We start from the raw sequence: 23,314 nt of genomic DNA on the forward strand, positions 1-23,314 counted from the left end.
CATAAACATTATTTTTTGGTGTAAATTTCATGATTTTCAAGAGTTTTCTACGATGTTAGAAAACATGTTAGAAAACATGTTAGATCTAACATTCTAACATAAAATATATTTTTGGTGTAAATTTCATGAAAATTCAAGAGGGTAGAAAACTCATGATTTCATCGTAAATGTTTTGTCACTTTTCTGTCACTTTTCGGGTAAAAACATTTTTATTATTATATATAAATGAATTTTACAAAACCACCGTTACCGTTCTTTGGAAATAAGAGTAGATGTAAAGATATTCTATTGAGAGAACTTAAGAAACTACCGAATGGTCTAACATTTGTAGATTTGTTCGGTGGAAGTTTCTATATATCTCATTTGTGCCATACTGTATTTCCTGACTCAAAGATTATATGCAATGACTTCGACAACTATATGAACCGTCTCAAACATATACCAGACACAAACAAAATATTGAAAGAGTTAAAAGAAAAGATACCTATAGGTAAGATGGAACGTATACCATTAGATAAGAAAAATACTGTCAGAGAGGTTTTGAAAAAAGCAGAGTATATTGACTGGGATAGTATATCTGCTAGACTATTATATAGTGGTGCTATAAGAGTTCATGACATTGAAACACTTATGTCAAAAGTTTTATATCTTAACTATACAAATGTTTTCAAAGAGGACATAGATAAATATATTGAGGGTATAGAGTTTGTGAGATGTCATTGGACAGATTTGTATGAAAAATATAAAGACAAGGAAAATGTTTTCTTTATAGTGGACCCGCCGTTCTATAACACATGGGATTTTCAATACCAAGTAGACTGGACTTTGAGAGACTCTTTAGAAACTTTAGACGTTTTACATAACCATCCATGCTTTTACTTTACATCCGATAAAAGTGGTTTGGAAAGTGTCATGAGATGGTTAGAGGACATACATGACTATGATTTTAGATACGATAAGATAGAATATGAGAGAGGTCCTATAAACTGGAGAAAGTGTCATAACAAAGAAATTTTATTGGTAAGTAAATGTGGTTTGAAATAGGACTACTTGTTTTAGGCTTTTTCCATTGTGTCATTTATTTATTTGACGTGGCAGAAAAGTACAGAGAATATGAAGATGAACCAATGCCTGCAAATGTTCAGTATATGTACTCGTAAGAGATATTTTTATCTAATATTAAATGGACGCACAGAACTTAGCGAATGCACAGCAACCTGGACAACCAAACCCAGAGAATATTCCAAATGAAGTTAGAATACAAACTGCAATGGCAAACTATGGTCAAGTGCCAACAGATGTACAAATGCAAACTGCCATGTCAAATGACGCTGCGTTAGGTTTGCCACCATGGTATGCAAATATGAGATGGAAAGAGTTTTATACAAACCCTGAAGTGGGATATAAACAACTCTATGCAGATGACGCGAACACAGGAGTTGACCCAGAGTATGTTTTCTACCAGAGGAGAAATAGAATGTATGAGCTCCAGTTAAAGAATGCTATGGAACTCAGAAGGAAACGTAAGAGACTAGGCGGACATTAGATTTTTACATATAGTAAAATGTGTTTCTTTGGAAGAATAGGAAACTTCTTTCGAAATGTTGGAAGAGGTATATGGAATGGAATAAAATCTGTCGGAAGAGGAATTTGGAACGGTGTCAAAAATATTGGTAAAAGAGTAGGTCAGTTCGTTGGTATTATACCTAAAGACCCTGAACCAGAAGAACAAGCTCCTGTTATACAACAGCCTGAACCTGCACCACAGTCTAGTTGGCAACCAAATCCAACACCTCAACCGTATTAAAATTATATTTTTACCGTTCGATAGTAGTTGTATATGAAACTAAGTTCTAAGTAAAACGCGTGGTATAATGGAATTATTCTCTTTCTTCCATCTGTAGTAAACCATACTTGAAAGTCTGAAATACTTCCACTTGGTGGTTCGTATAACTTTGTAGGTTTTTCGTAAAAGTCATTTGCCAAGCATAAGAAAGAGTTTTGGGCGCCAGAAAATGAAGCATGAACAATAATAGCAGCTGGGTCGAAAACATCTTTAAATAAATATGGTTCATCTCTTGCATATCGACTGTAAATATTTGCTAAAGGAAGTTTGACTTTCTGATTTAACATTCTTTGCAAATAATACCATGACATTGCAGTGAATTCTGTATATATTTGTTCGTCTTTCTTTGGATTGTCTTCGTAGATTTGAAATGACACTTGTGAATTTTGTTTGTCATATACAATTCTCACATAAAGTGTGCTCTCGGTATTTGCATATTCATCAGCATATTTTGCATAACATGAATTTATTTTATCTTCTATATTTTTTAACGCAGTCTGTAGAGAAGATGAAAGGTCAACTTGTATTAGCTCAATTTCTTCCCACATTTTTCGTTTCCCTTCAGATATATAATCTATATGAAACCTTACAATAAATGGAAAACTTTTATCTTCTACAGACACAAACTTCATTCTACGAAAGCCAATAGCTTTTGTGACAGATGGGTCTCTTAGCCATCTTAATGGGTAGTCAAAACGATAGCCTTCATGCTTTACGGTCTCTGTCTCAAACTTTTGACCGACATTAGTAAAAAGTTCATCTAATGGTTTAGTTGTAGCAACTCTTGAATTTTCTTTTTCTATTGGAAGCATATTTTATCTAGAATAAAAATGTCGAAAGATATTGCTTCCATGAGAGAAATACAACACAACCGACAACTCATTTTGCAAGCTCTAAATAAGAACACAACAAACTTTTCAAACTATTCTAAGATATCTGAGTCATTGAAAGAAGGAAACTTAAAACTGACATTAAACCCAATGACAGATGAGTTTCTGTTTCAAGACAATAAGAACAATACTGTCTGTATAAATCCAACAAAAGGAACTTTAAACGAGAAACCTATAAATGAACTTCTTTTGAAAAACGGATGTTGACAACAAAGCTGACAAAGAATATGTAGACGATGCAATAGCAAAAGAAGAAGAAAGAGCTAACAATGCTTATGCAACAAAAGAAACATTACTCATCCTGAACTAGCAGACAAAACATATGTTGACAATAAAATGTCAAGTGAAGTGACAAGAGCTGAAAAACGAATATTCTAAAAGAAGAACTCATACACATTCTATATCTGAAATAACAGACTTAAACGTTAGCCTTGAAAATAAGGTAGATAAGGGACTTATGGCTAGTGCGTTAGAGAAGAAAGCAGATAAGGAATATGTTAACGAAAAAGATAAAGAAATTATAGAAAGGGTTGACTGGTACCATGAATGGACATCGAAGACTTTTAAAGTTAAAGCCGATCAGGATGGGTTTTCAGGATGTTTAGACCTTAAAGCAGATAAAACTTATGTTAACGATGAGTTAGAGAAGAAAGCAGATAAGAACCATACACATACAAGTTTTACAACTGTTGCTATAGAAAGTATTGAAGGAACGGTTGAAGAAACTGGTGGGGATGTATTATATTGTAAACCTCCTAACTTTCCACAAGGTTTAACATCGGATGACGACATAACGACGATGAGAAAAACATTAGATGTAAAGATGTTTATGTCATGAAGGATGAACATAATATTAAATTCACTGCTCAAGATTTATATGACAAGAAAGCAGACAAAACAGAGCTTCAAACATTAAAGACAGAAATGCTTCAAACATTATATCCTATAGGCTCTATTTATACGTCAATGAACTCTACCAGACCAGAAACAGTTCTGGGTTTTGAACTTGGACTCAAATAGTCGACAGGTTTTTTGTATTGTGCAAACTCTTCAAAGGAAACAGGTGGAAGTAAAACGATTTCAGGTGAAAACTTACCTGCGCACAGTCACTACATAGATTTAAGTACATCTCAAGCAGGTTTGGCATAAGCATAAATTTTGGGATTGGCACGCCTTGAAAAAAGGTAAAGGATATGATGTTAAAGACGACGTTCAGTTTGCTATAAATTGTTACTGGAGTGACACTCAGGGAGATGGAACCATACACATCGCGTTACAGGATATACACAAACAACGGGACAAAGTAAAGACTACATGCCACCTTACATGACAGTTTACGCATGGTATAGAATTGCTTAGTCGTCATTTTCAACTTCTTTAGCATATTCGTCAGGAGTTGTCTTATATTTGTTAGGAACTGTCTTTGAAAGTATACCACCTTGAACTTTGACAAGTTTGAAACGAGGTCTGACAATAGTCGTTTTATCTTCTGCTTGCAGTCTGTACATTTTGCCATGTTTGCCTAAAACTTCATAATATTCTCTTGTATACTTTCTTCTATTTTTACGAACACGAATGCGAGTACCTGTCGAGTTCCCATTGTTGTCATAGTCAATAGTATTTTCATATGGGTCGCGTTTAGGTATTTCTATTTTTACTTTGTCACCTTTCTTAAGTTTGAAGCCTGGCATTCTTTCTTGTTTGTCTCTTTTGACTAAACTATTAAATATATAGTCTTTCTCTAAGTCGGGGTTGTTTTTCATTTCTTCGGGGGAGTGGTTTCCCAAACCTTTTTGTTTACGGCTATTGTAAATATTTAAAACTTGTTCATCTTTGCCATGGAGAAATGTCTGTATTTGTCGTCATATGACATTTCATCTACCTCACCACCTTGTGGTTGATTTAAGTCTCTTAAGATTTTTATACAACTGTCAATGACACCAAGAGCAGAATGGTTTTGGTCGACAATGAAATATTGGTTTACATTTTTTGAACGCAGATAGTTTTTAATATCGTCTGATTTGAAAGAACTTTCACAGTCAGATGTCAGTTTTGTTGGATGGTATTTGTCAACGAATATTGTCAAAGCAGTTTTCACATCTAAAATATTTTTGGACCATAATGGTAATGGCTTCACAGTATCTTGTGTTTTGACCAACAAATATTAGCCAGTATGGTGGTCCGTCTTCTCTATACCTCGGAATGTTTCCAAGATATCCATAAACCAAGCATTTGGTGTTGAACTAAAGATTTTTTATCATGAGTGCTTTCTTTGTCGCTTTAGAAACATAGGGGTCCTTGTTTGGATTCGTCATTTTTACCCTATAAGAAATGGGTTTATTTGGCGCGTTAGCAGGAGTTGCATCTAGATTTTTACCCGCAGTGGGAACAATAGCCAGAGGTGCATTTGGAATTGGAAGGAAGATTTTGAGTACATTAGGTATACTGAAAGAGAAAGCACAACCTATTATACAAACTGTACAGAAAGGTTGGGAGGTAGCACGAGATGCAGCAAATCTTATTCCAAATCCTGAAACAAGAGGAAAAGTTCAAGGATGGATGGACAATGTAGGAAGACAAGCAGGAAACTATTATAACAAAGCAAATGACTACTATAACCAAGCAGGACACTATATGGACCAAGGTGAAAGATTCTTTAACAGAGGATATAACCATGCACAACAGTGGGTAAACAATAACCAACCTCAACCGCCTCAAACTTGGGGAATGTAAAATTTTTTACTGAGATGAAATGAACAATACAGCATTGAGACAAATGGGCTCAAGATGGATTTGTCGGCTTCCAGCAGTTACACAACCACGTGTTTGTCAAGTTCTTCCTATACCTCAAGAAGTTTTAGACCGACTTAAAAAACAACAACAACCAGTTGAAAACAAACCAAACTAAAATTTTTTATGAGATGAAATGACCGAAGAAGTTGAAACGGTAGATTTGACACCACAAACAAAAAGTTCAGAACCATTGTCAAAACCTGTCAAAGAACTTACAGATGAAGAGAAAAATTCAATAATAGAAAGTGCCAGGTCTGGAAATACAAACCCTAACTACAAAGTCACTTTTCATAGAAATGGAACGGCTAGTATCTCAAAAAAGAAACAGACTCTCACAAATAAAATATTGAAGTCTGAAGGAGCTTTCGAGACAACAGATGGAAAAGTTTACTTCACCGACCAACAGTTCATTATAGAACATCTCATTGACTTAGAGTCGAAATATTCTAAACTTTACAACAAACACAAAAAGTTGAAAGGAAAACAAAAACAAATGGCATATGATATTTACGAAGATGTTGACGACACAACCATACCTGCAAGTGAGGTAAAGTCAGAGGAACCGAAAAGTGACGAAAAACCGATAGAAGAAGAAAAACCAAAAACTGAAGATAAACCAAAACCAAAGTTAGTTTCAATACTAAAAGTCAACCTTCATTAGCTGGTATGGGTTGGCGTCAAAGACTTATGGTAGCTGGTGGTTATGTTAAGTAAAGGAAAAAACATTTTTCAAAAAAAATATTTTTTTATTTTATTTGAAATGTACGCTGAGTTTGTTGGAACAGACCGTTGGGAAACTTGTTTGTTAGATGAGAAATATGAAATTCACTGTTGTGAGTCATTTGAAGTCAGAAACAAAAAGACAAAAAGAGTTTTAAGCGGATGGGAGCGAAATGACGGATATGCTAATATGAAGATGAGTGGAAAAAACTATTTTAAACATGTTGTCATTGCAACTCATTTTATACCGAACCCTAACAATTTACCTTTTGTAGACCATATAAACCATATAAGAAACGACAATAGACTTGAAAACTTGCGTTGGGTCACTTGTTCTGAAAACAATAAGAACATAGGCAAATTTCGAGATATTGTATTCGAATTTGTCGACGAACTAGAAGATGAAGCAATTGAAATTACAGACTATGGCGAGCATACGTTTGAGTTTTACTACTATAGCGAAGAACAAGACTCTTTCTACTTTTATACCGGCGTAAACTATAGGAAATTACAAGTATGTTTTACTAAGGCGGGCTATGCTCATGTAAACGCTAGAGATACAGATGGAAAATACGTTCAAATACATCTTAACAAATTCAAGAAGCTATATGGCATACCATTTTAAAACATTTTTTTACATATATTAAATGCTTCAGGTTGAAAAACAAAGAACAAAAGTAGCAGATACAAAACCGTTAGACTATATCTTTACAAATGCTGGTAGGACAATATCAGATGAAGAAATTTCATCCCGAATTGTCTTTCATATACAACTACGGAAAAGTGCTGAATTCGACAAAAATGAGTTTTTGGTTGAAAAAAGAGGTGGAGCCAAAAGTGGCTCGACCTCAAAACAAGCATTTTGTGAAGAATATACCAACCCGCGGAAAACAGCGGGTTGCTTTTTATACAAAGTTCACCCGTTGAATTTGTCATGAATTTCCTTAAGATAGAAAAAAATATATTTTAGGCGACCAGGTCACTCGGTCACTCGGTCACTCGGTCATTTTAACTTCTCTGAAAAAGTGTGACAACATGACATTTTGACAACAACACAGGAAATAGATTTCATCGTATATTTTTTGTTAAGACTTCATCGTAAATGTTTTGTCAAGACTTCTTCATCGTATATGTTTTGTCGAGATTTTTATCGTTGTGGTCCGACGGTTAAGCCACAAACGAATGTCCGACGGTTAAGCCAAAAATATTTTTTATTTTTATTGTAAGAACAGTATGACAGTCGAAGCAAAAACGTTCACGAACAAATCTAATGGCGAAACATTCACAAAAGGCACTTACAACGGTATTGAAGTCTTACGTAGAGACAAGGATGGTTATATAAATGCAACAAAGATGTGTCAGCAGTTTAGGAAAGACTTTAGAAGGTTGTTGGAAAATAAGTCCTGGGAAGAGTATTTTAAGGCATTTTGTGAAGAATATACCACCCCGCGGAATTCCGCGGGTTGCTTTTTATACAATGTTAATGCAGGAATTCCGGATGAAATCAAACAGGTTAGAGGAATGTATGTAGACCCAAGACTCGTAAACTATATTGCAATGTGGGCTTCTCCAAAATATTGTATAGCAGTTGGAAAAATTATGGACTCCATAGACAAGAAAGTTCATGAGAAGTTAGATGAAGAAGAACTTGAAGATACAGTAGAGAATGCAAAACCTTTGTTTGAAGAAGAAGTTAGAAAAATGCATGAAAAACAAATAGAACATGAACGTGAGATATGTTCTGGTTATAGAGATTCTCCATACGAACTAGACCAATGGGAACAAGAAGATTTAAAGAGAGAATTTAGAGAATATGAACTCGCTAAGATAACATTAGAAGCTGCAGAAAAGAAGTTAAAAGTTTGGGGTCGTTTTGTACAAAAATATTGTGAGTAAATGAACCATTTTTTTTCGACAAAAATAATGTTTATGTTAGAATGTTAGATCTAACATGTTTTCTAACCTCTTTTCTACCCTCTTGAATTTTCATGACTTCTTCGTAAATGTTTTGTCAAGACTTCTTCATAAATGTTTTGTCAAGACTTCTTCATCGGAATGAGCGTAAATGACCCAAAAATATAATTTATGTTAGAATGTTAGATCTAACATGTTTTCTAACACGTTTTCTAACATGGTCTAAAACTCTTGAATTTTCATGAATTTTCCCGAAATAAAAAATAAAATTAGTTTTATTTTTTATTTTTATTGTAAGAACATGTTAGCAACTACAGCACCAAACTCGCTAGTTATGAACCCAACTTCAATGTTAGTAGAGATGAAAAGCTTCATTCCTTCTTCATATACTTTCGAAACAAAAATCCAGAAGATAAAGCAAGAACTTTTAACAAGTAATTTAGACTGTAGTGCGAAAGATGAAACAAATGAACAGTATCTTTATGAAATGCAGGACATTATTGACCATTTACCTAAACTTCCTGAAATCCAACAACAAAAACTCACTATTCCAGAATTCGATGAAATAGAAGTCGGACTGACTGACTCAGTAGAAATAAAGAAGTTCATACGAAAGGTAAATTATGAATTCCTTGGTTTTCATTGCAACCATAAGGTTATGGACAAAGATTGCGACATGGTATATAAGAACATCTCTGACATATACAAATCTGGGGAGTTTAAGACCTACGACAACTTTGTTTCGTTAGTTGCAAAATGTGTTTGGGAAATAAGAGATAAAGATAGTAGGGGTAAGGTATGGAACGAACAAATAAAACCCGCTATGTTCGAGATGAAGAAAACCATTGACGCCTTGGTTGTTTTAGCAGGTAAGGTTTCAGAATATAACGCAAAAATGAACCCACAATGTTCTAAATGTAAAGCAGCAATGAGGAAATATAACTACTCCGTCAAAGAGATAGAACGTATGCGAAACGACTATGCAGATTTAAAGAAAGAAGCAGAGAAACCAGCAGAAGATAAAATGGACATGTTGACATTTCTAAACAAAAACTATCCAACAGCTGACGATTTCCTTCTATCTGACGTCAAGAAGAAGTATAAAGAAACTTTCGGTATCGTTAAAACATTCGATGTACTGACAGAAGAAATTGAAGCCACGAAATTGTTTAGAGTCATGAACCATCGCAACATATACCATGTAAAACGCTTGTAAATAGTTATGTTAGAAAACATGTTAGAAAACATGTTAGATCTAACATTCTAACATAAACATTATTTTTTGGTCATTTACGCTCATTACGAAGAAGTCTTGACAAAACATATACGAAGAAGTCTTGACAAAACATATACGAAGAAGTCTTGACAAAACATATACGATGAAATCATGACAAAACATGTACGAAGAAGTCTTGAAATTTCATGAGTTTTGTATGTTTTAGACCATGTTAGAAAACATGTTAGAAAACATGTTAGATCTAACATTCTAACATAAAATATATTTTTGCTGAAAAAAATGACCAAATTTCATGAATTTCCTCATATGTTTGCTACCCTCGAAAAACCGAGGATAGAGATTCCGTACGAAAATCGTGAAAAAATGACCAAATTTCATTATATAACTGTTATATTTTTACGAAGAGAACTTTGACACTTCGTAAAAAAACTCTATGAAATCATATCTTTTATACAAGATAGAAAAAATAAAATTAACACTAGTTTTTTTAAAATATTTTTTTTTATTTTGTATGTAAGAACAGGAAATGACAAACACTGAGTTTGAAACAGTTAAAAAGATAGACAATAACACTAAATTGGTTAGAATAGGTGATTTAAACGTAAGATACTCAAAGAAATACAATAAATATTCTTTGTCAGACATTATATCTCCATTTGGAAAGAAAACATCCCACGACTGGGTTAGAACTGCTTCTAGTCAGAAAATTTTGACAAGAAATCCTGAGCTTATGATATCGGTAAGATTCTATGGAACTACAGCATATCTTATAGACAAAAGTCTTATACCAGTAGTTTTGTTCTGGTTAGACCCAGTTGTTGGATATAATTTCATAACATATGGTTCATTCGATACGGAACGTTGCAGTGAAGGCTTACTTTACATCGTTCAGAAACCGAAAGACTTCAATACAAAGAGATATAAGATAGGAAGAACATTTAATATAACTAAAAGATATGACTCTACAGTCAATAGAGTTAAGGTTGTGTTTGTTAACGATATGAGAGCTGCAGAAACAGAACTGCTTGAAAAGTTTGAGAAAATGTATGGTGCTCCCACGAAAGGTAAAGAAACGTTTGAAGTGGATGAGATAGATAAAGCTATAAAATTATTTGACGAAGTTGCTGAAAAATACATGTAAAGCGTTTATTTTTGGTCTTTTGTGAAAGATAGAAAAAATAAAGTTAGTTTTATTTTTATTTATTTTTTTATTTTGTATGTAAAGACAGATATGTCAACAACAGAGAACACAACAACAGTTATAGTCCATGAAGCCATAAGTGAAGAATATGAGTACATACAGTTTAACAAACAGTTACGTCTCATTCGTTCGGTCAAAGACGATATGTACCAGATGCAAAGTATTTTGAATGCTCTTCGTTCTACAAAGCAAGCATACCATTGGTTTGAAAACCAACAGACAAAAGAACTTTTAGAAGAATTTCCTCATATGTTTGCGTCCCTCGGAAAACCGAGGGACGAGATTCCGTACGAAAATCGTAAAAATTTGCCAAATGATTTGAAAGGATATTATGTACATAGACTTCTTGTAAATGCTGTTGCAATGTGGGCTTCACCTCGCTATGCTTGTTATATTTTCATGATGTTAGATGAAATTCATAGACAAGAACGTGAAGAGCTAGAGAACAAGCTTGAAGCAAAAGACAAAACCATACAGAAAAGAATACCACGTTCGGTACCAAAAGGAAAGGAAAAGAACTATAAGTATATGATTTATACTGAAGAGATGGAAAATGAAGAAGACAGAGATATGGTTATGTTGCATTTAGTCAGAAGAAACAACAAAAGCTTTTACGACCTTGCTAAGATTTACAAATCTGACAGAAATTGGTTCTATCGCGAAAACTTACCGATTTCAATGACACCGAATGAAGATGTGAAACAAATAGTTCAAGATACGTTACCTCAAACACACTATGATATGAAAGGTTGTACAATTCTTACCTTCAAAGAAGATTTGCCATTGTTAAAGGAAAAAATAACAGAGTATTTTGACAACTTCAAACAAGTAGAGTAAATTGCACTCTTTATTTTTACGCTTGACTTCAAATGGCTCAGGTAGGTAAATTAGGTAAATTGTCTTGTCAAATCCTTCCGACATTCCAAGTTCTTCCTTCCGACATTCCAAGTTCTTCCTTCCGACATTCCGAGTCCTTCCTTCCGACATTCCAAGTTCTTCCTTCCGACATTCCAAGTCCTTCCTTCCAACTGGAAAAAAATTTCCCGACAACTGGAAAAAAATTTCCTGACAACTGGAAAAAAATTTCCTGTTGTTCGTCCGTAAACCATTCAAATTTTCGAAAATTGAGAACTTTTTGGTCGAACGACAGAAAAAGTTTTTCCTTCCAACAGGAAAAGTTCTTCCTTCCGACAGGACACAAACGGATGACTGACGTTCCTCTTCCTGAATGCCTTCCAAAGCCAGAAGAACCGACAGCCCCAGCACCACAACAGACTTACTAAGACTAAACATTTATTTTTCAAGCTTGACTTTTTACAATTTGAACTTTGTTCGCGTAGATATGAATTCTGAAAGAAGTATGAGGGTCTTGTATGACTTTGTACTTCTCCCATAGTTCATGTCTGTCAAACTTACCTGCCATGGACTCTTTCATAAGTTCCATGAAATCGTCTTCGGACAATCCAGGGAAAAGTATGATATCAGTAAGTATTCTTTTAACATCCTTACTTAAACTCTTTGCTGTCTGTACACAAATGACAACTGAGATGTTAAAGTGTCTGAGCTTCTTAAGAATTCGACACATATCTTGTTCTCTGTTCTTTAACAAAGGATGAGAAGCAAAGTCATCTAAGATAAGAAGACATCTATGAGGGTACGTTTTCCAATCGTAAGATTGCAATTTCTTCGAAATGTATTCTATCTCTTTCTGTTTGTTTCTGAAGTGTTTCTTCTCTAATATTCTCTGCATTTCCTCATTTGGGTCTTTAAACTTAGAATTTATATACTCATTTATAGCATTATACTTCAAAACTCTTCTTTGGTACTTCTTTATCCAATCTAACAACTCAGTATCCTTTATACATACTAACTTAGACTTTTTTATAATATCTTTGAACGAATTGACGGTCTGGTCAAATTGACCAGAAGTACTACAAATAACAACTAACTCATAGAATGGGTTCTTCTCATCTAGTTCTTGTTGTTGTGCAGCCATTTTAAGATAAGTGAAAGTCTTACCCGACCCAGGTGGTGCGATTAGACCTGTTATACCATTCTGAGCAAATAAGAACTTGTCATGTATAGGTTTTATCTGAGCATTTTCTAACTTCCTCTTGTTCTTGTTTAAAACATTCTCAAATTTCTTGTCAATGTCAGCAAACTTTTTTTCTAACATATTTTTAGAAAAATTAAAATTTTTATCTTTTAGAAAATGTCTAGCGATTTCGCTATCTATATTCGAGACAAGCTTTTCGACAGCAAAACATCTGTCGACCATAAAATCTTACATAGTGTAAACAAGAAAGGGAATTTGTTCTAAAGTTCTGTTTCTGGGAATATGACAAGAACCATAAAACATTAGCAGAGAAGTCTTAAAATTTGTCAATGACAGACTTGTTGACAGAGATGACGCCGATTGGAAAGATGAAGTCCAACAAAAGTTCTTAGAATGCAAAGAAGACACATGCGCTGTTCTTGAAGATGAAATAGAAAACAGAATAGATGAGCTATTAAAGGACAAAGAACTTTTACATAAATATGGTTCTGAGAAGTTTGACATAACTCCACCAGAGAAGAAGAAGAAGAAGAGAGAAAAGAAAGAAAAGAAAGTAGAAGAAGAGAAGAAAGAACCTGAACCAGAGAAAAGAAATTTGACATGTAAAAATAAAATTTTATTTTTAGAACATTTCTGGGTCAATGTCAATGTTCTCTTCCTCTTTAGGAGCAAACACTGGTTTAGACTCTAAAATCTTTTTACCCAATTTACCTTGAACTTCAACTATCTTAGACTCATAATATTCATAGTCGTCTGCTTTCTTTGGTTCATAAGGTATAACAAGTTTGTATGCTTTGCCTTCTTTAAGGTTTGAGAACCTTCTGTCAAAATTTTCTTTGACTGCTAACAAACCTTCTATGTCTAAGTCTTCAAATTTCGCACCATTTTTAGTCACAATAGCAAACTTAACTGGTTCGATGTTCCAAACTTTGTCAAATGTAACTTTTCAAAATGGTAGAAGTAAACATTCAAATAAGCGAATGGGTCTAGTTCTTCTTTAAGTCCTGACATGTACTTGTTGACTGAAATATATTTCGTCATCTTTTCTATCGGATAAAAAAATATTTTTTTTTAAAATTTACTCAGAAAAATTTTTCTTTGTATATACGCCGTTCTGAACATCTAAAAGATTTTTGACATTTGCCAAGAATGTTCGTTTAGACGCTGCCATATAACCATATTCTTGACAATATTGTTTATATGAATCGTACAATGACCTTTCATCTAAACACTCAAAGTTAGTCTCATCTATAAACAGTTCATATACACTCTTGTTTGCTTCTAACAACGTTTGTCTTTCTTCGGTATGTGGAATTTGTCTTGGATTGAAGTTAGAAATATCTAATGTCATGAAATATGAGAACAAGTGGTTGTAAAAGTTAGGTGTCAAAGTTTCTGCTAAGTCGTCAAAATATTCTGTATCTTGCATATGAGAATCTGACGTTCTGACAACTACATATCTTCTGTCAGAACTTTCTAACTTCATCGGAACAACATTGTTTGAAACCATAATGAAGTTTGCAACATTTTCACAAACTCTTTGGTCTTTATACTTTCTTTCAACAACTCCAACTTTGTCTGTTATAAGACTCTTCAAAGCATCTGAGTTCAAAACTTTTGTTGTATCTATACTTTGAAGTTCATTGCAAACTATAAGTTTCATATTCTCAATTGAAGAGTTAAATTTACCGCAGATGTTTTCTAAGTTTGTCATATTCGGGTTCGAATAGCCCTCTAACAGTTTGCACAAAATATCTGTAAAGAAAGTGTTCTTACCTGTTCCTTGTTTTCCAATTATGATGAGAGCAGTTTCATTTTTAGCACTTGGATGTTGTAAGATGTTTGCAAACCAACATAAGATATACTCATAGACTCTTTCGTTTCCATTGCATATAATTTCTTTGACATGGTCTAACCAAGCTTCTATAACATTTTCTTTCCATTCTACTTGTTCGTATTTATATCCAGTGAAGATAGAATAGAAGTTTGGAGATGGTGTATAAAACTTTATACCACGAACTGAAAAATCTTCTAACTTTGACAATAAGATATCCCAAGCATCTAACATCTTCATACCAACTTGTACGACTTTTATTTTCTTAAGTTTCTGTCTACATTCTTGTTCTGAAACTATGGTTGCTCTTGGTTTGTTAAAGACTACATCCCATTCTTTCATAACATAACATTCTGGGGCAGAGTCGACATAAATGACTAAACGTTTCAAATTCTCGACTGCTTTGTTATAGTCTCGAAATGGACACATATTTCTGAATGTTTGGAAGTCATAAAAATCTGAAACATCTATTCTGTACATTTTTATAAAAATAAAAAAAATATTATTTTTTTATTCTTGACTTTGTTGTTGCATTTGTTCCATTTGTTCCATTTGTTGTTCTTGAGCTATTTGTTGTTGAAGTTGTTCTTGTAGTACAATACTTTCACCAGTTGCATCTTCCAATTCGAAACTTTCTGCCGTCATTGACAAATACATAGGACATAAAAGTTTTACAGGAACAAAGTTTGCGTCAACTAAGGTTAAGTTTATGTTTGCTAAAGTGTTTGAGTTTACTAAAGCTGAAAACTCTGCATTCGAATGAACAATAGGCAAACCAGCAGAGAAAGTGTTGTTTATACGCATGAGTATCTTTTGGTCATAGTAGTTTCTGTCGACATTCGAATAGCACTTTGAACCTAAGTTTGAAACAATATATAAAATAGGTGTGCTTAAAGTCAATGGAACAGATAGACCTTGTATGACACCTTTTCCTGTTATAGGAAACTGTTGGTAGTAAAAACCAGATATAAGTTTTGTATTATAGCTCATATCGTTTATAGTAAACTCAGTCGGACATCCAAACATAATGAAACCTGCTCTAGTTGCAGCACATGTTACATCCGTCCTTAAAGTATTAAATAAGTCAACAAAACCTGTTGGTGGTATATCTGAGTAAGTATCTTCAAAGAAGTATTTTTTACCATTCACAACAACAAAGTCTTCTGGTGTCAAAAGAGCAAAACAGGCTTTAGTCGTCATTGTGTTTAAGGTTAGTTTACAATACCGTCCTTGAGGACTTTGTAAGTTTGTTGTTATAGAATTATATGACTCAGGGTTTTTAGTCGTAATAGTATAAACCACTATGTCTTCTGCCATTTACTTAGCAAATAAATTTTAATGAAATGTTGTGGTCGTCAAATATTTTTATGACGTCTGGAAACTATATTTTAAGTTCAACGTCTCACCTCCTTTCATAACGTATATCTTGTCAATGACATTATATGAAACACCACAGCAAGCAATGTCGGGTTCTATTTCTTTGATGTTTATATCGTCTGCCTCTGTCAAAAGTTTCAATAGTTCTTTCAAAAACTTCATGAGGTGCGATGACATATGAGTTCACTTTTACAGGGTTGTGCTCGACCAAGTTTAACATTATACCCAAAGCTTGACAAATCTTCTCCTGAGTTTTCAGTTTGTCTTTAAGTTGTTGGTAGTCATTTCGAATATCTGCAACAGAACTTAAGTCTCTGCTAACTTCAGGGTATGTTGGTTGTTCTTTTACAGGAACTATTGTTATACCATCTTGGTCTTCGTATGGTTTCCCCACTTCAACATCTCTTTCTTTGACATTGACAACAACACTTTGACTGTTTGTTTGAGTTGGTGAATTTAACTTCACATCTGCCACCGCCATTAAACCTTTTGAAACACTCACGCTTCTATTTTTTCGGAAATGACATTTTACTTAGAATAAAAAGATGGACGTATTTGAGTATCTCTTCGAATTGAAGCAGAACAAAGTTTACACACACAAACAATACAAGTTCATTGACAGAGTAGTTCTTTACACAAACAATGGAAAATGTTATAGAATAGCAGTCTTTGCTGAACCAAAATATTTTCATAAAGCAAAGAAAGTTGGTATAACCGAGATGGTGAAAGTTCTTGAAGCAGACAAAAATATAACAACAAAACTTACAGATATTTCTAAAGGAAAGTTTTTAATACAATACTATGTTAAGACTGGCGTACTGTCAATATTTGACGGAGAGAAGTCAGTTCAAGAACAACTTACTGACCTGCTGCCAAAATCTGCTCGATGGAAGCTGTCGTTATACCAATCTGAGGAGCCCCAGCAGGTTTCATCGAACGAATTTTCAAAAGAGCATCTTCCGTGAAAAGTGCTATTGGTTTTGTAAACTTCTTTGCTCTCAGTTCATCTGGACCGTCTCTGTCACCAGTATATTGTATTTGAACTGTACCAACAGTTGAAATACCACCCATAAAGTCTTCTGAGTCAGCAAATGGAATGCCAAGCCAAAAGTTTGAACGGTCTCCATTTGTATATTGAGTTTTTTGACCTCCTGTATGAGTCCATACTTTCACATATGGCATAATAGAACTTTGCATTTCAGGGTTAATGGTTGTTGTGAAGTTGTTGTTAAAGTTCATAGCATCTAATGTCAAGTTGTATGACCTCATATCCTCAACTGTAGAATATTCTTCTCTTGGATAGTATTTGCCATCTATGTTTATATGATATTTAATACCAGGGTTGTAGAAACAAGAATAGTCATTTATAGTTCGTCTGAACAGTACAAACATAGTATCTGCATGTTTCATTGCAGTTGTTAAAGCAATATCTGTTCTTGCACCTGGGTCAGCACTTTGGTTTCCAACTTCACCTGCAAAGTCTTTGACAGATATTTGGTGTATAGGGAACATAAGTGGAACTGCAATATATTTGGCAGCTAAAGCATTTGAAATATCTGGGTCCAACATATAGACTGCAAGTCTGCTTTCTATTCTCTTGCATTCAAACTTTTCGCATGTGAACTTAACTGGGTCCCAAGCAGTTCCAGCAGCATTGAAGTAGTAGTTTACTTCAGTGTTGAGGTTTGAGAAACCAAAGTCTAAGTCAACTTTGTCTTTGCAAAATTCGGCGAATGACGTTTGATTTGCTCCCTTTACGTCTGTAAGAGTGAATGGGTCTTGTGTTGGTGCAATGACTAAGTTATTTTTGCTTGGAGTAAGTTCGATAGAAATTTTTCCTGCCCAGTTTGGCAAGTATCTTAAAAACCTGAAGATGAGGAAAGATGACAAAGGAACTCTAAGTTTCAGTTTTACTTTGGTTACTGCTGCTGCAGTTTGTCCAGAAAGGTTAACATAAACTCCTGGAACGTTAGGGTCAAGTCTTCTTATTTTCTCAATAGTTGCATACTGGTCTGTTTGTTCTCTAGCTTGTGGTTGTACTGAGTTTCTCAAAGCGAACCATTCATAGTTTGCCCATGTTACTGTTTGAACTAAGTCAGAGTTAGAATATATCTTATATCCCATGAAAACTTCTGGAGCATATTGGTATCCGACATAGAAAATTCCATTGCAACCTTTCTTGTCAGACAACTTGGCAGAAGGTTTTATTTCAATGTCTTGTTCCACGTATAAGAAAGAGTTGTCAATAGAAATTATATGAAACCTGTCGCAAGCAATATCTACTGTTGTTGAAGAACCTTCTCCAAACTCACCTACGTTTCCATAAGAAACAGCAGTTGTATATTCGTAAGTTCCAGGAACTATTTCTGACCTTCTAATGGCATTGTCGCATTCGTTATACCATTCGGAAACATTTCCATTCATGGCATCCAAAACTGTTGGCGTTATATTCTGAGCGGCGTACATTTCATATGAGTAAAAATATAGAATAGTTGGATTTATATGTCATAATAGAACCCACGTGGACCAAGCTTTACTTTCTTCCTGACTGAGTTTTTAACTCTTCTTTTTCCTTCATTGCCCTCTGCTTGAAGTTGTTGCATCTTTGCATTATGTTCATCTAGTATGTTGCAAATTTCCCATGTCCTTTTTGCCTTTGGGCTCTGGTCGCCCATCTCAGGTAACCTATATCCTAGAAAGAGTTTGTCATAGTTTGTATTTGAGTCGTCGCTTATTGTTTGCATGACTCTGTCCTGAGTTTCTGGTTCAAGCTCTTCAAACAGTGCCTGTCCATATGGAATATGCTCGTTTCCAAATATATGTTTTTGTAGCCATTCTGGTTTTCTTTCCATGTTACCAACAATATCTTTTGTGAATGGGAAAGCTTTTACCCAATCTTTCAGTCTTGCGTCGTTTATTTCTGTAGTTGGTTTTATTTTGTCAAGGAACATGTTTTTTCAATACTAACATTTCATTTGGTACTGTCCATTTGAGTTTTCTTAAATATTCATCCCTTCTCATTTCATTGTCTGCAAAGTAAGTTTTTATGACATTTTGTAAACTTTCATTTGCAAGGTCATGTACAATAGGTTCTCTTCCTTCTCCCTCCCTAACTTCTTTCTAAACTCTTCACCAAATATACCATCTCTATGGTTCTGTGTAGTTCTTTGAGATAAATGTTCTAGAACGTCAGGTGTTATATTTCCATCAGCCATGTTCATTTCATACTGGTTCAAAATATCTGCATCTTTCATATCTTTCAATGGCATTAAAGCCGCGCTGAAAATACCAGCTATATCTGGTTCACCATTGACTTCCATTGCGTCTACAACTTCTTGGAATTGTGGTTGTAAGTTTATGAACCACCTATCTGGATTAGCTTTATGACCCCATCTCATTGTAGTTCCATCGTCTGCAGAAACAAAAGTAGGTTTGTTTCCATCTTGGTTAGGTTCTGAATGAACTTTAAACAATGTTTCATTTCTATATGTTTTCTTGAAATTTAACCTTTTATTTTCACCGAGTTCATCCGAAGATTGAACGTTAAATGCTCGTAAGTAAAAAGGGTTGTTGTATTTGTGTACATTTTTTTTCAGTTCTTCCATTCTATGCTGGATATTTTCATCTGATGTTGGAGTCTTTTGTATGTCGGCAAACATTTTTCGATATTCTTCTACTATGTCAGCCGAATTTTTTTTAGACTCTTGGAAATATTCCATATTCTCCGCATACTCTTGTTGAGGGTCAAGATTTTTCGGCTGTTCCAAATCTTCATCTAGTTCTGTGAGGTTAGTTTCCAAAGGAAGGACTTGTTCGTTTCCTTCAGGCTCTTCTAGCTGTTGTTGCTGAACTATTTCTTCCATGTCTGGTTGTATCTGAACTTCTTCCTGTGGAGTTTCTTGTACCTCATCTGCTGGCATTTCATATATTCCGAGACCGTTTTCAACAATTTCCCTATCTACGTCATCCGCATTCATAAGCTTTTGTTCTTTCGTTCCGTCTCTATTTTTTACGCGTTTCATGACGAAAGTTGAATTGTCATTTAGCTCTGACATCAAATATCTCGGAGTAAATTCATCCATGTCATTTGGATGATATGCTATTAAATCATATCCCTTAGCGAGCTTGTATTTTCCAGGTTTGAGATTATATCCGTTTTGGTGCTGAGCCATAAAGCTAAATAGGTTCGGGTCAGTATTTCCATCCTTGAACTTTCTAATAGCTTCTTTATATCTGTCACTAAAGTCAACAGTATCTGGGAAACCACACTCTTCTTTAAGCATTTTTAAGAATTCTTGGTTTCCTTGTTCTCTACTTCTTTTATGTCCTTGCTCTGTTTGTGGTTGTTGTTGTGCAGGGTTTTGAACTGTTGGTTGCTGTGCTGGTTGTTGTGTTGGTTGTTGTGCTGGTTGTTGTGTTGGTTGTTGTGTTGGTTTTGGTGCATGCCTGTGTCTATGTCCATGTGACGATGTAAATGTTTTAGGTAGTCCTGGTGCAGGTGCTTCTCTTGGAGGGTTTGGTGGTATATAAGTTCCACCAGCTGGCACATATGTTCCATCTGCAGCGTAATGTCCTACCTGACTTTTCGTTCTTAAGAAAGCATTTACTAGGTCTGTTTTGGTCTGTTGTAACTCTTTTTCTTGACTTTTCACAACAGTTGCTCTAACGGCGTCATAGGCACTTTGAACTGCCTGTCTCGTTGCTGCATCTGTTATTTTCGTCATATTTTGTGCTACTTCTCTTAACTCGTTGTCGAAACCTTCAGACTTCAGTTTCTTTCCAGATGAGAAATCGTTCACTTGTTTCACCTTACTATGAAGAGCTTCGAAAGCGTTCTTAAAGTCAGCATTTGTTAAAGCTTCATTTGAACTATCTTCATCCGCTTGTATTTTTGTCCTTATTGACCCTATGAGTTGGGCTGCTTTAGCGTTGGCTTGGGCATCTACCCAGTCATTGTTAGCTTTTATATATTCTGCGCTTTTCATTGCCTTTTGCATGGCTGCGTCGTTATTTTTACTTTCTTGTGCTAAGTTTTCATACTGTACGGTTTGGTTTTGCAACTGTAAAAGTTTTTCTGCCTTTACATTTGCTTCAACTTCTTTTTTATACTCATCGCTATCCATATATGTCTTCAGGGCTTTTTGTTTTATCTCTTCATCTTTCAGTACTTTATATCGAGTAGTATGGTTTTTCAAATTTATGACATCTTGTTCCATTTTTGCTACTTCTGCTGCTTTTTCTGACACTTTTTTCGCATATTCCTCTGTACTTAGTTCTTTCAGTTGTTCTTCTTTCTTCTTTTTCTCTACGTTTAACTCATTGAGTTTCTTTGTGTGTCTGTCATATTCTAGTTTCTTTCGTTTTCACTTATTTTTTCTGTATGTCTATGTTTGACTTTTTGACATCTGCTATTTGATTTTTGAGTGAACTCAAATTCATTTGACTTTGAGGGTTATAGGCTGTTCCGTCTGCAGCTCCACCATAGCCTGCCATTTTCGCTAAAAGTGCCGCTCTTAAACCTCCACTCTGTGCACCAATAACTCGGTTTAAAAGCATAGGGTTGCTTGACATTTGTTGCAACATAGTGGGGTCATTCATAATTTGTTGTTGCAACTGTTGTTGTGGTGTTAGTCTTACTATTGGATGTTTCAATGCTCTCTTCCTCTTACGTATATTCTTACGTAGCTTACGTGGCATTTTAAGTGAAGTAAAAAACATTTACGATGAAGAAGTCATGACAAAACATGTACGATGAAATCATGAGTTTTCTACCCTCTTGAATTTTCATGAAATTTACACCAAAAATATATTTTATGTTAGAATGTTAGATCTAACATGTTTTCTAACATGTTTTCTAACATCGTAGAAAACTCTTGAAAATCATGAAATTTACACCAAAAAATAATGTTTATGTTAGAATGTTAGATCTAACCTTCTACCCTAAATTATATTTTTGGGTCCTTTACGCTCATTACGAAGAAGTCTTGACAAAACATATACGATGAAGAAGTTTCGACAAAACATTTACGAAGAAATCATGAGTTTTCTACGATGTTAGAAAACATGTTAGAAAACGTGTTAGATCTAACATTCTAACATAAAATATATTTTTGGGTCATTTACGCTCATTACGAAGAAGTCTTGACAAAACATTTACGTTCATGTTTGACAAAACATTTACGAAGAAGTCTTGACAAAACATTTACGATGAAGTCTTGACAAAACATTTACGATGAAATTCATGACAAAACATTTACGATGAAGAAGTTTCGACAAAACATTTACGAAGAAATTCATGACAAAACATTTACGATGAAGAAGTTTCGACAAAACATTTACGAAGAAATCATGACAAAACATTTACGATGAAGAAGTTTCGACAAAACATTTACGAAGAAATCATGAGTTTTCTACGATGTTAGAAAACATGTTAGAAAACGTGTTAGATCTAACATTCTAACATAAACATTATTTTTGGGTCATTTACGCTCATTACGAAGAAGTCTTGACAAAACATTTACGATGAAATCATGACAAAACATTTACGATGAAATCATGACAAAAAAGTCAACGGCTGGTCGGCTGGGGTTCGGTCCTCCTCTTGGGTCTTGGGAAAAATTCTTAGGGCTGGAAGCCCTCCGAATAAAAACTTCATTTATACTAAACATCTTCAGGGCTAGAAGGCACGAAGTGCCTGGAAGCCCCACTACCTTTTTTTTTTTTTTTTTTTTTTTTTTTTTTTTTTTTTTTCAACCAAATGTAGAATGTTTTATCTCATTTTGGGATAGCTGCTCGCCCGTAAAAAATCAGTTCAGAACTCTGATATAACGGGCAGTTATGAATAATGAAAAAAATAATCGTCTTTCGACGAAAAATGAAAATAATCGTCAAAATCACGACGATAGAGCTTGAAACGCAGGAAAATCAATAATAGAGTTAAATTTTTTGCAATGTTCCTTTAGGAACAATTAAAGTATTGGATGGGTAATTCATTCATATAGTCAAAGTACTATCTTGTGTTTTTTTGTTATATTAAATAAAAGATTTAATATGATATCCTAGTATTTGGACATAAATAAGTAATGTGCAAGATAGTTTCATATGTGGACAATATGAATATAACTGTGTTATTGTGTGAAAATGTATCAACAATTCCAATTGATTTGTAAAAAAATTAAACAGCGTGTTTTTTGTGCCAATCTATATTCTTTTTTTAGCAGATATAGGAACTATCAAATTCAATGTGAAATTGTGATAATGCCATGAAATACAATAATTTGATATCAAATGAATAAAATATCTATTTTTAAAGGCGCAATTATCATTTCCATGATGTGAAATATCATTTATTGATATTTATGTGCTATATTCACATAAGATTAAAAATTTGTAAAAAAATTCATAGCAATTCATTAAAATACTATTACCTTTTGCATTTATAAAAGA

At 34.2% G+C, this 23,314-nt stretch overlaps 18 protein-coding genes and 2 pseudogenes across 20 annotated transcripts, besides 1 other annotated feature; 11 read left to right on the forward strand and 9 right to left on the reverse strand.

Moving 5' to 3' along the window:
• Positions 1–225: 225 nt before the first annotated feature.
• Positions 226–1,044, forward strand: TVAGG3_0263270 (phage tail repeat-like family; the record flags this gene model as incomplete). Its single annotated transcript, XM_051228400.1, has 1 exon — positions 226–1,044. The coding sequence occupies one exon, from the start codon at positions 226–228 to the stop codon at positions 1,042–1,044; it is 819 nt and encodes a 272-aa protein (XP_051098130.1).
• Positions 1,045–1,183: 139 nt separating this feature from the next.
• TVAGG3_0263280 (uncharacterized protein) lies at positions 1,184–1,546 on the forward strand (the record flags this gene model as incomplete). Its single annotated transcript, XM_001583019.1, has 1 exon — positions 1,184–1,546. The coding sequence occupies one exon, from the start codon at positions 1,184–1,186 to the stop codon at positions 1,544–1,546; it is 363 nt and encodes a 120-aa protein (XP_001583069.1).
• Positions 1,547–1,564: 18 nt separating this feature from the next.
• TVAGG3_0263290 (serine threonine-protein phosphatase family) lies at positions 1,565–1,807 on the forward strand (the record flags this gene model as incomplete). Its single annotated transcript, XM_001583018.1, has 1 exon — positions 1,565–1,807. One exon carries the CDS (start codon positions 1,565–1,567, stop codon positions 1,805–1,807), a length of 243 nt encoding a protein of 80 aa, XP_001583068.1.
• Positions 1,808–1,809: 2 nt separating this feature from the next.
• TVAGG3_0263300 (uncharacterized protein) lies at positions 1,810–2,658 on the reverse strand (the record flags this gene model as incomplete). The annotated part of the gene is made up of 1 exon (XM_001583017.2): positions 1,810–2,658. One exon carries the CDS (start codon positions 2,656–2,658, stop codon positions 1,810–1,812), a length of 849 nt encoding a protein of 282 aa, XP_001583067.2.
• Positions 2,659–3,067: 409 nt separating this feature from the next.
• Positions 3,068–18,280: a mobile genetic element.
• On the forward strand, positions 5,068–5,469 carry TVAGG3_0263320 (uncharacterized protein; the record flags this gene model as incomplete). Its single annotated transcript, XM_051228401.1, has 1 exon — positions 5,068–5,469. One exon carries the CDS (start codon positions 5,068–5,070, stop codon positions 5,467–5,469), a length of 402 nt encoding a protein of 133 aa, XP_051098131.1.
• On the forward strand, positions 5,489–5,644 carry TVAGG3_0263330 (uncharacterized protein; the record flags this gene model as incomplete). Its single annotated transcript, XM_051228402.1, has 1 exon — positions 5,489–5,644. One exon carries the CDS (start codon positions 5,489–5,491, stop codon positions 5,642–5,644), a length of 156 nt encoding a protein of 51 aa, XP_051098132.1.
• TVAGG3_0263340 lies at positions 5,663–6,243 on the forward strand (annotated as a pseudogene). The gene has a single exon. A coding segment is annotated over exon 1 (581 nt).
• Positions 6,290–6,874, forward strand: TVAGG3_0263350 (His-Me finger endonucleases family; the record flags this gene model as incomplete). The annotated part of the gene is made up of 1 exon (XM_051228403.1): positions 6,290–6,874. The coding sequence occupies one exon, from the start codon at positions 6,290–6,292 to the stop codon at positions 6,872–6,874; it is 585 nt and encodes a 194-aa protein (XP_051098133.1).
• TVAGG3_0263360 (uncharacterized protein) lies at positions 7,483–8,145 on the forward strand (the record flags this gene model as incomplete). Its single annotated transcript, XM_051228404.1, has 1 exon — positions 7,483–8,145. One exon carries the CDS (start codon positions 7,483–7,485, stop codon positions 8,143–8,145), a length of 663 nt encoding a protein of 220 aa, XP_051098134.1.
• TVAGG3_0263370 (organellar and viral DNA polymerase type B) lies at positions 8,465–9,379 on the forward strand (the record flags this gene model as incomplete). The annotated part of the gene is made up of 1 exon (XM_051228405.1): positions 8,465–9,379. The coding sequence occupies one exon, from the start codon at positions 8,465–8,467 to the stop codon at positions 9,377–9,379; it is 915 nt and encodes a 304-aa protein (XP_051098135.1).
• On the forward strand, positions 10,632–11,438 carry TVAGG3_0263380 (KilA, N-terminal/APSES-type HTH, DNA-binding family; the record flags this gene model as incomplete). The annotated part of the gene is made up of 1 exon (XM_051228406.1): positions 10,632–11,438. The coding sequence occupies one exon, from the start codon at positions 10,632–10,634 to the stop codon at positions 11,436–11,438; it is 807 nt and encodes a 268-aa protein (XP_051098136.1).
• Positions 11,471–11,884, forward strand: TVAGG3_0263390 (uncharacterized protein; the record flags this gene model as incomplete). The annotated part of the gene is made up of 1 exon (XM_051228407.1): positions 11,471–11,884. The coding sequence occupies one exon, from the start codon at positions 11,471–11,473 to the stop codon at positions 11,882–11,884; it is 414 nt and encodes a 137-aa protein (XP_051098137.1).
• Positions 11,902–12,735, reverse strand: TVAGG3_0263400 (protein of unknown function, DUF4106 family; the record flags this gene model as incomplete). The annotated part of the gene is made up of 1 exon (XM_051228408.1): positions 11,902–12,735. A coding segment is annotated over one exon (834 nt), but the record flags the coding sequence as incomplete, so codon positions are not given.
• Positions 13,736–14,320, reverse strand: TVAGG3_0263410 (Poxvirus D5 protein-like family; the record flags this gene model as incomplete). Its single annotated transcript, XM_051228409.1, has 1 exon — positions 13,736–14,320. The coding sequence occupies one exon, from the start codon at positions 14,318–14,320 to the stop codon at positions 13,736–13,738; it is 585 nt and encodes a 194-aa protein (XP_051098139.1).
• TVAGG3_0263420 (uncharacterized protein) lies at positions 14,347–14,971 on the reverse strand (the record flags this gene model as incomplete). Its single annotated transcript, XM_051228410.1, has 1 exon — positions 14,347–14,971. A coding segment is annotated over one exon (625 nt), but the record flags the coding sequence as incomplete, so codon positions are not given.
• On the reverse strand, positions 15,002–15,481 carry TVAGG3_0263430 (uncharacterized protein; the record flags this gene model as incomplete). The annotated part of the gene is made up of 1 exon (XM_051228411.1): positions 15,002–15,481. The coding sequence occupies one exon, from the start codon at positions 15,479–15,481 to the stop codon at positions 15,002–15,004; it is 480 nt and encodes a 159-aa protein (XP_051098141.1).
• On the reverse strand, positions 16,807–17,437 carry TVAGG3_0263440 (protein of unknown function, DUF4106 family; the record flags this gene model as incomplete). The annotated part of the gene is made up of 1 exon (XM_051228412.1): positions 16,807–17,437. A coding segment is annotated over one exon (631 nt), but the record flags the coding sequence as incomplete, so codon positions are not given.
• Positions 18,281–18,366: 86 nt separating the features above from the next.
• Positions 18,367–18,819, reverse strand: TVAGG3_0263450 (protein of unknown function, DUF4106 family; the record flags this gene model as incomplete). Its single annotated transcript, XM_051228413.1, has 1 exon — positions 18,367–18,819. One exon carries the CDS (start codon positions 18,817–18,819, stop codon positions 18,367–18,369), a length of 453 nt encoding a protein of 150 aa, XP_051098143.1.
• Positions 18,820–18,912: 93 nt separating this feature from the next.
• Positions 18,913–19,188, reverse strand: TVAGG3_0263460 (protein of unknown function, DUF4106 family; the record flags this gene model as incomplete). The annotated part of the gene is made up of 1 exon (XM_051228414.1): positions 18,913–19,188. The coding sequence occupies one exon, from the start codon at positions 19,186–19,188 to the stop codon at positions 18,913–18,915; it is 276 nt and encodes a 91-aa protein (XP_051098144.1).
• A 659-nt stretch (positions 19,189–19,847) lies between these two features.
• On the reverse strand, positions 19,848–21,565 carry TVAGG3_0263470 (annotated as a pseudogene). The gene has a single exon. A coding segment is annotated over exon 1 (1,718 nt).
• Positions 21,566–23,314: the final 1,749 nt, after the last annotated feature.

Source organism: Trichomonas vaginalis, chromosome V (genome assembly GCF_026262505.1).
Source record: "Trichomonas vaginalis G3 chromosome V, whole genome shotgun sequence".
NCBI classification, from domain to species: Eukaryota; Parabasalia; order Trichomonadida; family Trichomonadidae; genus Trichomonas; species Trichomonas vaginalis.